Genomic DNA, 15996 nt, shown 5'->3' on the forward strand with positions numbered 1-15996 from the left:
ACAAAGGGGTGGTCAGGACACCTAGCCTCTTGTTCTGCATGTGACTTGGGGCATTACTGAGTTTTCATTTCTCATTTCTAAGTTGAGAGGGTTGGTTTAGAATATATAAAGTCACTCCCACCCTATTAATCTATGAAGGAAGAAAATTAGCAGGTATTAAGTGCTGCTGTGTGCTAAACACTAAGCTAGGTGTTAAGCAAGACAAAAGTTCTACTCTCAAGATGTGAAAAGCTACATTATAATAATTATCTGGTTTTTTAATTTTGCTTAACAATTTATTATTGACCACATTTTAAGCTTTATGATTTTCTTACTGATGTCCCCATCACCTCAAATAGCGTGTAGCATTTAGTGGATATTCAGTAAATGTTTACCAAATAAAAGAAAACTGAGCTAAAACTCCTCCATATCATTGATTACAGACACCAAAGGATAGCATGCTTCCCCGAGGTTGCTATTTTTAAAGTTTTTTGTCTTCTATATATGACTGGAGACCAGTGCTATAGATGTTGCATCTTTGAGTTACTTCTTATTCAGTGGCCACCACTCATACCCTCACAGTAATTTAATTAACAATCTATGAAGAGAAGGGGTTGGAATCTGGAATCCTGAGCCAGTGATGTTTCCAGACTCCTGAAGACAATGATAATAAAGCTACACATACTATCTTCTGAGCACTCCCTGTGGGCTAGGTACTTTGCATCCCATTTCATCTAAGCAAACACCCAGGAAGGTGGATGCTATCATCAGTCTGACATTAGAGATGGTGTAACCTAGGCTTAGAGAACTGGCCGAAGGTCACACAGCTGGTAAGTAGCAAGGTCAGGATTCAAACCTAGCATGGCTACCTGCAACAGGATAAACTAGAGCAATGATCCTCAAACTGTAGTGTACCTCAGAAAAATTACCCAGAGGACTCCATCCCCTGAGTGTCTGATTCAGCAGGTCTGGATGGGGCCTGAGAGTTTGCATTTCTGACAAGTTCCCAGGTAACGCTGAAGCTGCTGGGCCAGGACCCCACTTTGGGAACCACTATTTTTCAGAGGATTGTTGTTCAATAGAAACGTAATGTGAGCCACACGTGTCACTTTAAATTTTCTGGCAGCCACGCTATAAAAAAAGTAAAAGAAAACAGGTGAAATTCATTTTAATAATATATTTTATTTGACTCATTATGTCTAAAATGTTATCCTTTCAACATATAATCAATGCAACCATGATTAAAGACTTATTTTACATTCTTTTTTATTAGTCGTCCAATGTGATATTTTATATATACAGCACTTCTCAGTTTGGACTAGCCACATATCAGCTGCTCAGTAGCCACATGTCAGCTGCTCAGTAGCCACACATGGCGGGTACTGAAGAGCACAGTGGTTACGCGTTGGAAAGACACATGTGAGGCCAAGAGGCAGAAAGTGGAAATAACCTGGATTTTCAGATCATCGCCTGCATGGTCCTTTCCCAGCCTTGACCTACTTTGAGAGATGGGGCTGTACCCTCAGGCTAGCCATGGAAGAGTAGTGTGGGACCCAGAAAAGATTCTGCACTCATAAAAGAGGTCATTCTTTAAGGGCTCTTGCGGGTTTTGGACACCAGGTGTGTGGCAGACTAGGCGATGGGGCTCCTCAGTGCAGCCTGGGGTGATGAGAGAACTTCAGAACCAGCATGCCAGGTCTGGGTAGAGGGTGGAATTCTTATCCATGTCTCCTCCCAAAGCAGCGGCTTCATGAATTGTGTCCCTGGGATTCCCCAGGGAACCCTAGGCCGTATGTCTAGGTTGATTTTTGCAGACTTCATCGTGGTGGAGAGAGAGCAGCACAGATGACAGGTGATGGTTCCTAATGTTTCAGGGCGCCAGTCATCGTCAGAGTGCCTCTCTGGGAACCGTACCTCGCTGAGCCTTTCAGGGGGCGGGCGTGCATTGTCTCCTGTGTGGAACCCTTACAAACGCCCCTTTCTCTGTCTTCGCAGGTACTATGGATTATCTGTTTGGTTCCCTGACGTCATTAAACACCTGCAATCAGATGAATATGCATTACGAACTAGAACTGTGCCAAGAGAGAAATATGCCAATTTCAGTATCAACTTTACAATGGAAAATCAGATCCATACCGGAATGGAATACTACAATGGCAGGTCCAGAAACTTTGAAATAACTTAGCGTACTAGCTTCACTGCATTGGCATATGTATAGTATTTTAGTTTTGTTTGTTTTTTTAATTTGTACATTTAGTCATTTCTGGCTGAATGTGAATACTTCCAAACGGGCATTAAAGAAAAGGGATCTGTTACTTCACTTAAAACTACTTCTGAAACTGAGCTGCTTTGCATTTGTTAAGTAGTGGGATTGACTGTTATGAAATGAAAATTTAGAGAGACCCTGGAGAAAAAGGAAAATAATTTACAGAAGGGAAGAATGAAGAGTACGATAAAATAAAATGGGTTATACATTTATTTAATTCAAAGAAGAAATCTGAAGTGTACTGGTAATTTGTTGCCTGTCTTCAATTCCTGAAAAAGGGGACCGCTTTTCAGAATTCCTTTCTTTCTACATGATGCTGGATCAAATTTGAGGTTACATTGTATCAGGAAGTTTTAATTAGAAAATAGAAAAAAAAAAGTTAGGGCTTTGACAATAAAGTATGTTAGCAAAAGCTATTTTTGAAAATAGAATCTGGAATGCCTCTTGATGAGCACAGAGGACTGGCTCAAAAGATTCTGGTTAATTCTTTCAGGAAAGCAAAGAGATGGACAAGGTCATTGTTTATATCCATGATTTGTTGTCTTAGCAAAAATAATCGCTGCTGTGAGTCCCAGTGGTTTACATCATTCTTTTTTTTTTTTTTTAATATATTTTATTGATTTTTTACAGAGAGGAAGGGAGAGAGATAGAGAGCTAGAAACATCGATGAGAGAGAAACACCGACCAGCTGCCTCTTGCATACCCCCTACCGGGGATGCGCCCGCAACCAACATACATGCCCCTGACCGGAATCGAACCTGGGACCCTTCAGTCCGCAGACCAACGCTCTACCACTGAGCCAAACTGGTTTACATCATTCTTAGGAAATTGTCCTAATTTCAAAAATGATAAAAGTGAAAAGCTAAAATAATCAAAGTTTCCTAGGTCAAAAAACCAGTTTGGAAAGATGAAAAAGAATTCTGTGGGAAGTTTGTGGTTTGCAGTGAAAAGGAGAATTGCCAGAGGAGATAATTGTTTGAACTGACAATTCAAGGAGGGGCCTAATCCTAATCCCAATTCCAGCCACAGAGAACCACCTGTACTCTCGCACACGGCACCCTGACTCAGAACTGTACTTGGTCCCACAGAATCTATAGCACATGTGTCAAACACAAGGCCCGCGGGCCAAATCCAGCCTACCAGGCCTTGCAATGTGGCCCGCACCACGCTGTCATCACTGCACTCCGCTGTCAGTTTATGACATTGTCAGTTTATGACTGTTCAGTAAACCATTCGGCCCGCGATTTAGGCTGGATTTTAGATTTTGGCCCCTTCTCTGATTGAGTTCGACACCCCTAATCTATAGAGTCAAGCGCTCTGTAATTCTAGACTAAAAATTTATTTAGTTTATTAAAAGTAAAAATACTCTTACTTGCCCTAGCCAGTTTGGATAGAGGAGAGGGTCCTAGGTTTGATTCTAGTCAAGGGCACGCACCTTGGTTGCAGGCTCCTCCCCAGCCCAGGCACCTGGTTGGGCTTGTACAGGAGTCAACCAATCGAAGTATTTCTCTCACATCAATATTTCTCTCTGTCTTTTCCTACCTCTTCCATTATCCTAAAAATCAGTGGGGAAAAAATCCTCCAGTGAGGATTAAAATATATATATATATTGTTACTCCATTAGAAATTTCTAGAATGTTTCTATTTCTGAGTCATATTTTTAGTAATATTTGTTAAAATTCTAAGATTGGTATTTAGTCATGACTAAGAAATATTTTATATTAACAATATAATGATTAATAGTTTAATAGTACTAAAATCCTTATAAAATATATATTTATTTTAGAAATGGTAGAATTTTTTTCAAGGAAATTTGAAATACCATTAGCTAACTCACTTAAAAAAAATAGCTTTCCTGTTCAGCATATAAATAGCACCTCTTTCTGCACTGATAGAGAATCCAAGATAGACTACCAGGAGACAGAGCAAGCGGTAGAATAACGTGTCTCGTTTGCTAGCACTTTTCATAAAGAATGCTCCTGGAGAGCACCCAAAAAACTAACAGCAGCCCAACAGGGCGACCTGAGGAAAGATCGGAAAAAACTTACTTTCCCTTTTAAACATTTTTAATTTTGTTCCAGGTGTATTCTGGGTATATGCTACCCATTCAAAAAATTGTTTGCCCTTTCTAAATTCAGTTCCATTTCAGAAAAATTGATCATCTTAAAATGTACTTGTTATTTACCCTCCTTTAAGTGGGTAAATTTACAGTTTAGATGGTTTTTCTCTGGACTCCTAGAGCAGGGGATTGACATAGATTATTTTTTAAGACGGTTGGTCTATTACACCTTAGGGTGAGAACAATTTTGAAAGTGTTACCCAATAATTAGTGAATTGCTCTAGGACCAGTCTCTTTCTGACCTTAACAAGAGTGGCATTTAATATCAAAACCTCTTCTGTGGTTGAACAAGCAATTTCCTCCCGGTGACTATAAGTATATACTCATAGTCTCTTAATAAATTACTGAGACACTGTGGAATATTTATTCATGTCTCCTGAGATCCTTATCAACACAGACAGATCTGAGTCATAGACTCTTCTAAAATGTTAGGATCATTATGACTGTTATTATTTTTACTACCTAGAGTTTCCCCGTCAGCACCCAAAACTGTGTATGAGCAGGTTTCATCATGCTACACATTTCCAAAAATAAGCAGAGCTCTCATCATTCTGTTTGGTTCAAGGAATAAACTGTTGGCTCTGAGAAGAGAAGTATTCTTGGAGTGAGTGTGGCTCTGAGTTTCTTGACCCCTGAGTCAGTCATTCCTCATGTCCTTTCTTCAGGGTAATGCCTACATTGGAATGAAGAAACCGTGGGGTTTTTGTTTGGGGAGCAGACTCCTTTTAAAAGTGTGTGTGGGAGCACATCCTCCAGTTAGGGCCATGAACCCCAAATAGAGGATTTTCAAATAAAGCCGTATGGGAAGGAACAAGAAGAGAGGATTGAAAAATAAAGAATTAATAGTCACAAGTAATCTCCAATTGCCTACCCCACAAAAAATATTTTACCAACATTGCAAAAAAGCTAAGTGAATGCCATCTCTTCTTTGGATAGGAAACAATCTTGGCAAGTGATGGATAGCCAAGAAACATCTTTCTTTGGATGAGGGGGAAAAGCTAAGAGTTTAGAAAACCCAGAAACCAATGTTCTTTGCAATTAAGAGTGTCCACCAAGCGGCAGCCCATCTCTAAACCTTCAAACCCTGGTGGACAATCATTGATATGAATTTTTTTTGTGTGTGTTATGCAGATTCCTCGGGGTCAAGTTCAAATCTGTAACTTTCAAGGATTCGCTTTTTAAGGCCTGCACTTTTGAGGACGTGACTTCAGTCAACACCTACTTCAAGAATTGCACATTTATTGACACTGTTTTTGACCACACAGGTAGGTATGCTACTTAGTCCTGCTGAGGCCTGCTGGGCAGAAATGGGACATGCATGTCACAGTGTGAGCAGAGACTTAAGAGGGAAATAGAGATTAAAGTATAAATTAACAGATATTTTAATCAGGTTGGATCAAAGTTGGGTGTGTATTATTTGTGTTTGTCAGATGTAATACAAATGGGACTTGCAGAAGTTCAAAGCTGAAAATAAATGGCTTGGTGCATAATTTTTAAAGCAAAGAACCTGTAGTTTATTTGTTTTGATAATCTTGGCTTCTAAATCTGGTGTTTCTTTATGTCAGCATATCTGAACTACAGTCAGCAGAGAAGAGCAAACATATGGCTGATTCATACATATTTTGAACAAATTGTTTTTGGTAATTGTTGTATGGAAGCTATTAGCCCTATAATGATAGTCCTTCTAAAACATGATAATTAGAACAAACTAAAAATCACAAAGGAGTAAACAAGTAACAAAATTAGCAACGGCTAATCAAAAGAAATCAGAGGATAACTGGATTCTTTAACTTAGCTTATTCCTTTTTCAATAAATATATTCCTTCATTCTGCAGTTGTGCCTCAGTACCATAGGGATTGGTTCCAGAACCCCATGGATACCAATATCCATGAATGCTCAAGCCCTGTATATAAAACCAGAGGCCTGGTGCATGAATTCGTGCATGGGTGGGGTCTCTCGGCCTGGCTGGTGATCAGGGCTGATTGGGGCTGGCCAGCCAAGGGAGGGACAGCGGGAGGTTGGCTGTGGGAGCAACTGACCACCGATGGCAGCTCCTACTTTGAGTGTCTACCCCCTAGTGGACAGTGCATGTTATAGTGACCAGTTAACCAGTATTCAGTCATTCAGTTGCTTAGGCTTTTATATATATATATATATATATATATATATATATATATATATATATATATATATATATATATATACTGTAGTATTTGTATAACCTCTGCACATCCTCTGTGCACTTAAATCATCTCTAGATTACTCATAATATCTAATACAGTGTAAATACTATATAAATAGTCATTATACTGTATTGTTAGGGAATGACTATAAGAAAAACCATCGGTACATGTTCAGTACAGACGCATCCATCATGGGCCTCACAATACAGTGCACATCAGCAACGACATTCCTTTTATTTTTTTCCAATCCACAGAGGTGAAATCCGTGCACAAGGAGGGCCAACCATACTTTGTAATGTAAAGTCCGAGACCTTGCACTTTGTCCAGGCAAAGACACTAAAAGTCAACCCAGCCCAGGCCTTGAAGCTCTCAAGAAGATTAGAGTATCACAGGATTCCTTTCTGTGTTCTCATAGGCTTTCTTATCCTGGTGTATAACTGTTAAGAACTTGATGAATTATCTTTCTTTATGTTCACAGATTTCGAGGAGTATAAATTCATTGACAGTGAATTTCAAAACTGCTCCTTTTTTCACAATAAAACGGGATGCCAGATTACCTTTGACGATGACTACAGTGCCTACTGGATTTATTTTGTCAACTTCCTGGGAACATTGGCGGTGTTACCAGGGAACATCGTGTCTGCTCTCCTGATGGACAGAATTGGGCGCTTGACGATGCTGGGTAAGTGCTTCGTTTCCTGTAAAATAAAGGAGCTGCCCTGCCATCTAGAGGGAGCCCACTTCCCATGTCCCCTCCGCCCTCTTAGTGATTTGCATCCCACAGAGGTGAGAGAAATCCCTTCAGACCTTTCATTAAGACAACATCTTAGAGAAAATTATGTCTAATTACATTTCATGTGAGCAGCTTCCTTGAGTTCACAGCCTAGAAAACTAGTTATGTGTGACTAACGTATATCTTCCCACTTAAATAGCTGAATAATTGATGATGAGCATTTCATGCTTGCTGTGTTTAGAAGGCAGGTAAAGGGGCAACCCTTTCATCCAGGTGAGGAAACCTGCACCTGAGCTTGGCCATACCCAGTCTGCAGCTTCCCCTTGGGGTCTGTGTCGCTGTTCAAAGACCTTGAAGACTCAAGGGTCTTTGCTCTACCAAGATGAAGGGAAACATCCCAGGCTTTTGTCTGCTTCATTGGCAGGTGGCTCTATGGTGCTTTCGGGGATTAGCTGTTTCTTCCTTTGGTTTGGCACCAGCGAATCCATGATGATAGGTATGCTGTGTCTGTACAACGGGTTGACCATCTCGGCCTGGAACTCTCTGGATGTAATCACTGTGGAACTGTACCCCACAGACCGGAGGTATGTTGAAATGGGTGTCTGGGAAAAGGTACTCTGAGCCCCACAGGACCACTGAAAGTCACAGAAAATAAGCCTAATTGTCATGTTTCCAAGAAAGTAAAACTCCAAAAATATCCGGCATATGAAGTTAAAAGGAAAACGATGGGAAATATAGTTGCTAGCAGGAGTTAATATGACAGTTATTACTAGCAATTTGGCCTCTCGATTCTTCACTTTGTGCAGGAAAAATTTCACAGCACAAATCCAGGTGATTTGGAGAGTATGTTTATTAAAGCTGGGGACAGTGAAACAAGGAAAGGGCTTAAAATAGAAGAGACAAGATCATAGCAACAGGAGTGAGCCTAAGCGGAGATGCCTTGGCCCTTCGGAAATGTGAGGAATAGTGGGGCCTATGTGTGGCTGCATTAGCCCTTTAGAAATAAAGTCACAGAGGCAGAAGAAGTGAGCCCGCTGGTTTGTGTGGGCTCAGGAAAAAAATTACTGAGGCAAAAGAAGGGTCTTTGGAGAAAGAAAGCAGATACCCCATTAGAAAAGAGGAGGCAGGGGGAAGCAAGAAAGCGCTCTAGAGAGACCTTTGTCTTAGGGTTTTTATCTGTTTCTTATAAGCAGGAATTTGGGGGGAGGTCCCAGGGAAGGATCTCAATAGAATATTCATCAGCTTTCCAGGTGGGTCATTAGTCAGTGCGGGCCGTCCTGATGTCAGCCATGGCCTGGCTTCATCTGGTTTTGCTGCTTTTCTGGGCCTGGAGCTGAAACACAACTGAGGCCTAGATGTTATCTCTAATTTGACCAAAACGCTGTCTCTGGGGTCAACACACCCGAGGCTTTGTTCCTAAGATTACGTGGTGCTGATCAGAACCTCATTGTTCTTAGGGATTAATGCTTAGGGGAGTGGTCATTAGAGAGAGAAGGAGGCAGAGAGTCAGGGTGCTGGATGAGGCCAGTTTGAATCCGCCACCTGTCTCAGTTTCTCCATTCCACTCACCAAGGAATTTTCCTGGCTTCTTACTCTCCTGCCTCTCCATGAAGCCAGTGGGGGAATGTAATGGTGCCCGTGACTCGGTTTGCTGACTAAGAGTGTGAGGAAGCTGTAATGGGCGGTGAGGAATAGGATCAAAAAGCCTGTCTTGGCCCACATTTGGAGCCAGTACTCAGTCCCGAGAGGGTCCTAATGTTTGAAGTGTCCGCATGAGCTCTACAGTTAGGATCCCCAAAGATGTCTCTAGAATTGTCTCTTGACCTTCCTGGTCTGTTGGAGGAAAAGCACAACACATTTCCAGTTACCAAAAGAGATTGCTATTAGAAGGAAAAGATGCATCTTGTCCCAAAATGGAGACCCGGAGACTTTGTACCTTATATCAGAGAAAGGGCTAGAAGGGACTCGGGGTAGGGCTTCAGCAGCTGAGTAGTTAAAAGAATAGAAGTCCTGCTTTGCCGTTTGACATGTGTGAAGACAAATGCTCTTGCCTTCTTTTATTCCGCGTGTGCTCTGTCACCATGGGAGCCCTTTCTGCGAGAGGGTAGAGTCCGTATTGTCTGGGCTTTGAAATGGAGGAGGGTTTTCTTGGGCTGAGCAGAGACATTTGGGATATCCATTTTCATCTGTTGTCGGAAAGGTGAATTGTCAGCTGAGATAAAAACAGAAATTGCTGTTGATGTTAGCTCAGGCCTTCCAAGACACAGAGGTCAAGATGGGCCTAAGCATGCACAGAGGTGATTAGGGGAAGCACCCGTGTGAGAGAAAATGGGAGAAGTGAAGTCTGGGACCTGCAATGGAAGTCTGAGCCCCAGCAAAGGTGCGAGGGGCGTGGTTGGGATAGGGTTTCACCTTCTTCACCTTCTCCATCAACAGTGTGGAGGAGACCAGCGTTCAGGGGCAGGCGCTGCCAGGAATAGCTGGGTAACTTTAGGTTAGTCCTGTCACTTTTCTGGGGCTTGGCCTCCCCATCTGAGAAATGGAGGGTGAGCCAAAGCCGGTTTGGCTCAGCGGTAGAGCATCGGCCTGCAGACTGGAAGGTCCCAGGTTCGATTCCGGTCAAGGGCATGTACGTTGGTTGCGGGCACATCCCCAGTAGGGGGTGTGCAAGAGGCAGCTGGTCGATGTTTCTCTCTCATTGATGTTTCTAGCTCTCTATCTCTCCCCTTCCTCTCTGTAAAAAATCAATAAAATATATTAAAAAAAAAAAAAAAGAAAAAAGAAAAGAAAAAAGAAATGGAGGGTGAGTCAGGCACTCTACTGAGTCTGTAAATGGCCTCATTTAGCCTGATTTACCCTTACTCAGCCTTACAAGGGTAGGTAGTTTTATTCCATTTTCAGGTTACTAGACAGGGCTCATAACTTGGCTTGGATCACATAGCCTCACACTCAGACTCTGTGGTGCTGCTTCTGATACAGACAAACCTATCCCCTCCCAGTAGGTCCGGGGGGAAAGTCAAGGGATTTGTTTCTAGGAAGCCCACCTGGCAGCTGGGATAGACAGCCACGTTCGTGAACCTTGGCCTTAAATGAACTGCAAGTTGCCTCCCAATGGTCACTTTCATTCCATCATTACTTACCTTGGCCCAGGCCCTCACTTCCAAGCTAGGTTTACCAGATAAGTGATAAGACACAAAGGCTTTCATTATCACCTGTCCATGAATATTTGCATTTCAACGGGAATGAACACTGGGAGGATCTGTGATGGCGGTGGGGATGGGAGGCAGATGGAGGGCTGCTTTGAGCCCGGAGGTTCCTCCCAGCAGATAGGTGAGGCCTTCTCCGCTTACCTGTGAGTGAGGAGGGCCTTGCTTGCGGTGGTGACGGATGCCATCCTCCCAGGTCAAGGAGGACACACGCAGGCTGCACACATAACATACGGCTACTGAATACTTAGGTGAAACAAATGTCCCCTTTCTCTGAGGATCAGAAAACAATTCGGCCCTTTCTGACTTAAGATATAAAATTATATTTTTTTTTTCCTCTGAAAAAAACAAGATGATAGTCTGGCAACAATAAACAAATATGGCCCAACCAGTGCCCATGAAAATGTCCATTACAGAAAACTACTTCCAACCCATTTTTTAAAATATACTTTTATTGATATCAGAGAGGAAGAGAGAGGGATAGAGAGAGAAACATCAACAATGAGAGGGAATCATCAATAAAGCCTGCAAATAGGGTATGTGCCCCAACCAGGAATTGAACGACGACCTCCTTGTTCATTGGTCAACGCTCAACCACTGAGCAATATCAACCGGGCTACTCTAACCTATTTTAAAGATATCGGGAAATTCCTTAGTTCATTTCAGTGTCATATGCATCCCTGTGCCAGTCCCAAAGGAGTTGTGCTGAGTGAAGGTAAAGACTAAAGGCCCCGTTCCAAAGATGTGGCCGGGACCTAGTTGAGGCTAACTCCGGTCAGGGCGCCCTGCCATTGACACAAGCCAGCTCTAAGGGGAGCAGAAATGGGGCCTGGCCCAGCAGGGAGGTCTCCAGGGCTGCCCCAGTCCAATATACAGCTACTGAATAAGGGTTGAAAGAGAAGGAAAGGTTCAGGATGGGTGAGACACTGTCTCCGGTGCCAATGAGCTGATAAAGCAGGACACACATGGGCACACGCACATACACACACACACACACACACACACACACACACACACGAGAGGTTAAAGAGCAGGGCAGAGAGGGAGGGAAAAGAAGAAAGAGGCTGGTAAGGCGTTTGTACTGGATTCCTCTCCTGCAGCCACAGCACCACATCATAAACATTCCCCTGGCTGTGCGACACCTCTGGACCTTCCCTCACAAACACGTCCCGGCCAAGGAGGGCTTATATGTGAAGGTGTTTGCTGTGGCATCGTTTATGTCCCCCCAAGTTTGGAAAGCTCCTAAATATCCAGCAGTGTGGTTGCAGAAATAATGGTTATATGTGAAATCACAAAACATAAATGACAGGGGACAAATGGTTATAATACTGAATGGAAAAGGCAGAATGCAAAATTCTATAATTTCTGTGATTTATAAAAATATGGCTGATTGGAAGCACACCAAAGGGAATTTGGAAATGGAAACCATTTGTAGGAGGGGTGGGGCGGATGTCTTGCTTTTATAATTTCCTGTAGTATGTACCAGTAAATCCAAGTCAATTCAAAAATGCAGATGTCTCTGCGAGACTGCAGGGCTCTCAGCCTTGGGCACCCCAAGTTGAGAACAGCTGCATGAGGAAGTGGGAGACTTGTCTGGGGACTGGAGGCAGGCCAGGCCATCTGACACCTGAGAAGCCATTGGAGGGGATGTCTAAGGCAGCCTGAGTGGGGTGCCACACAGATAAGTCAGGAAGATGTGAAGATAATTTGAGGCAGAGAACACCTCTGCCCACATTCCATCCTTCACTTGGTAAGCTCCTCCTCTTCCTTCAACCCATTCTCTTCTATCCATCCCCTCTAAGAGGCCTTCCCTCACTTGCCCCCACCCCAGCCTGGGATCACTTCCCATCCTCTGGGCCCCATCATTCTCTGGGTGTATTTATCGCTGTACTTAATAGGTTGTGCTATCATGAGGCTGTGTTACCATGATCTCTTCACATCTGTCTAGTGCCAATGGACACTTCATCTTGGGATCCCTGGTGCCTAGTGCCTTACTGAAACAAAATATGCTAATGAGTAATTGCTGAATGAGAAATAATAGGAGAATATGTAAATTAGGAGTTCAAGAAGACAAATTTGCTTACTAGACAAATATTTAAGAGGTTCTAGTGTTCTTATCATTGTAGTTCAATAGCTTATATAGGCTCAGTGTTAAAATAATTTTGAATGTTATTTAGTGTTATTTTAACTTTTTGAGCCCTGGCCAGTGCTGCTAAGTGGTTGGAGCATTGGCCTGAGACCCGAAGGGTAGTGGGTTCCATTCCCAGTCAAGGGCACAAACCTGGGCGTGTGCAGAAGGCAACTAATCAATATAGCTCTCTCACATTGATGTTTCTCTCTCACACATTCTCTCTCCCTCCCTCCCTCTCCCTTTACTTCCTCTCTCTCTCTCTCTCTCTCTCTCTCTCTCTCTTTCTCTCTCTCTCTCCTTCTCCCCCTCCTTCCTTCACTTCCATTCTCTCTGAAAATCAATGGGAAAATTTCCTTGGGTGAGGATTAACAAACACACACACACACACACACACACACACACACACACACACCATTTTTAGGTTGATCCAAGACCTAGTCATCATTTGTAATTTTGTTTCTGTGAGAGAAATTAAATTTATTCTGTGTTTCAAATAGCCCATTTCCAGATGAGCCTTTAGATCATGATGTATTCCTGATTTAGGGACTGCCTGTACGTTCCAAAATGCCCCATGCTGAGGCACTTCCACCAATGATTGGACCGAGTTGTCCAGGGAAAGTTCCTTTCCAAAGCTTGGACTAGAAAAAGAGAATGCTCACATCTTACCCTTTAACGGGAAAGTCCCATAAGCTCAGTCTGGATCTCCACCATTTCAGCCCTTTACAGAACCTAGCATTTTATTCCCCCGCTAACAATGTTAACAATGTCGATGGGGCAGATATTTCAGCCAATGTTTAAAACATGGCTGACACTCACTGCCGGAGTGCTGCCTTAGTCAGCGTCCCTGTCTGCTCCCCAGGAGCCTCATCAGACCCCAGCTGACCCTGCCCTGAAGTCAGAAAAGCAAAAAGAAAGAGGCTGGCCCAAACTGCTTTGGCTCAATGGATAGAGCGTCAGCCTAGGTACTCAAGGGTCCCAGGTTCGATTCCGGTCAAGGGCATGTACCTTGGCTGCGGGCGCATCCCCAGTTGGGGGTGTGCAGGAGGCAGCTGGTCGATATTTCTCTCGCATCGATGTTTCTAATTCTCTATCCCTCTCCCTTCCTCTCTAAAAAATCAATAAAATATATTTAAAAAAGAAAGAGGCTGGATGGGAGGGCAAAACTACCTCATTCTATTCAGAATGGAGTCTCCTTTCCTCAGTCACCAATTAGTACATAAAATTAAATAAATGAGCTAAAACTTGCTACATTGGGAAGGCCCTAAAGAAAGAGCCACAATCCAGCTGCAGGGGGAGGAAGCTCTGGTGGCCACATCCCGCATCAGCGGAGCAAAAGCCAGGCCTGCACCAGCACCGGATTCTCAGACAGAGGGAATTAATGGTGCAGGGAGAGGGCCGCCTTCATGGAACCAGGAACAAACCGGGCTGCTGCCATCACACGGTACTGTTTGGGGGGAATTTTTTTCATTTAAAAGATTAAATAAATAGGTTGAGCAATAACTGAAAACAAAGGATCTGGCTGAAGAGGAGGGGAACAAGGTTAGCGCTTATAGAAAGGTAACAGATCATTTCATTCTTTCTTTCGGTGCTTGTTGATTAAGAGGAGGTTTGGGGCATTTGGGGGCTGACCAAGAATGCGGTAGCTTGCCTGGCTGCTAAGTTAGCAAGCAGGGCCCTGCAAGTTCTGAGCTCCCTACCCTCAAAGGCCGTTAGGAGCACAAGGAGACTTGTGTTTTGAGTGTCTGCAGAAGTTAATGCCCTTCCTTGAAGTAAGAACAAGGGGATGAATAAGCTAGAAGCTTCTTTGCTTGGTGAACAGACTAGATGCCTTGTGCACAAAATTTGTGCATGGGTAGGGTTCCTAGGCCTGGCCAGTGATCAGGGCCGATCTGTGGGGCAACTGGCGGGGTGGTCGTGGGGCCCCTACTGGCACCTGCCTTGGTTGGCCTGCGGCCTGCAGGCTTGGGGCAGCTCCTGCATTGAACATCTGCCCCCCAGTTGTCACTGCACATCATAGCGACCAGTCGTTGTGCTAGTTGTTCTGCTCTTTGGTTGATTTGCATATTAGGGTTTTATTATATAAGTTAAATCCCCAAGGGAGAGCCACTTTGAGAATAATTTTTCTAAGATAGCTGAGCCTCCAGTGCATAGAAAATCACACCCTCCAGTATTTGAAGAAATCATTTACTTATTCAAGGAAAGGACAGTCACATTTTCTTGAATGCGCCATTGATTTAAGGAGGCAATATGCTTTGCACCCATATCTGAAGAACCACCTCTGCTTGGTAAATGAAAAAGGATCCTATCATGATGTTTTAGATGCTTCAGATACCAGATGCTCCTGATGCATCACTCTTAATCCTGCATGGAAATCTCAGAAGCCATCCTTCCCTCCATCACAGCTTCAGTGATACAAGGAGATAGCCATCTGCATTTCACACCCTGTTCTGAGTTATACCAGGGGTTTACTCTAACACGGATGTAAATTCCACATGGGTCATTCCTCAGGCTCAGTGTTGAGAGACTTCTTCATACAGAAGAATGTTTTTGCTTCCTTACCAGCAACATACTTACTACACTGACTACCCAATTTTTTTCCACAACAATAGAGCTTATCTTGCTACCACAAAATGTACTTGGTCATTTATGAACTGAAAATATAGTGTATATATATATATATATGTGTGTGTGTGTGTGTGTGTATATATATATATATATATATATATATATATATATATATATAATTGATTTTTTACAGAGAGGAAGGGAGAGAGACAGAGAGCTAGGAACGTCGATGAGAGAGAAACATCGACCAGTTGCCTCTTGCACACCCCCTACCGGGGATGTGCCCACAACCAAGGCACATGCCCTTGACCGGAATCGAACCCAGGACCTTTCAGTCCGCAGACCAACACTCTACCACTGAGCCAAACCGGTTTCGGCTGAAAATATAGTTTAAAAAGTGAAAGAAGTCAATTGAAAAGGCTACATACTGTATGATTCCAATTATATGACATTTTAGAAAAGGCAAAACTATGGCGATGGTAAAAAGATCAGCAGTTGCCAGGGGCTAGGGGGCTGGAGGGATGAATCGGGGGAGCACAGAGGATTTTTACAGCAGTGAGACTGTTATTCTGTATGATGCAATACAGAATACATGCCATCATACATTGGTCAAAGCTCGTAGGATACACAACATCCAGAGTGAACTCTAATGTATGGCTCATCGATTATAACAATTGTACCATACTAATAGGGGAAACTGGGGTGGGGAGGACAAAAGGGGTGCTACTCTCTTTACTTTTTCCATCAAACTAAAACTGCTCAAAAAAAGTATTATTATTATTATTATTATTATTTAGAATAGTGCCTGGCACT

General features: G+C 43.1%; 2 protein-coding genes across 2 annotated transcripts in view; one reads left to right on the forward strand and one right to left on the reverse strand.

Moving 5' to 3' along the window:
- Positions 1-15996, reverse strand: part of F2RL2 (coagulation factor II thrombin receptor like 2) — a 505949-nt gene that overhangs the window by 259510 nt on the left and 230443 nt on the right. The window lies entirely within an intron of this gene.
- The window catches only part of SV2C (synaptic vesicle glycoprotein 2C), a 136837-nt gene that overhangs the window by 112008 nt on the left and 8833 nt on the right, over positions 1-15996 (forward strand). Inside the window, exons 9-12 of the mRNA XM_084881270.1 lie at positions 1975-2139; positions 5496-5629; positions 7027-7230; positions 7706-7865. Of these exons, the coding sequence (XP_084737396.1) occupies positions 1975-2139; positions 5496-5629; positions 7027-7230; positions 7706-7865 (663 nt within the window). The remainder of the gene's footprint in view (positions 1-1974; positions 2140-5495; positions 5630-7026; positions 7231-7705; positions 7866-15996) is intronic.

This window comes from Pipistrellus hanaki (genome assembly GCF_964339955.1).
Source record: "Pipistrellus hanaki genome assembly, chromosome: 4".
Taxonomy (NCBI): Eukaryota; Metazoa; Chordata; class Mammalia; order Chiroptera; family Vespertilionidae; genus Pipistrellus; species Pipistrellus hanaki.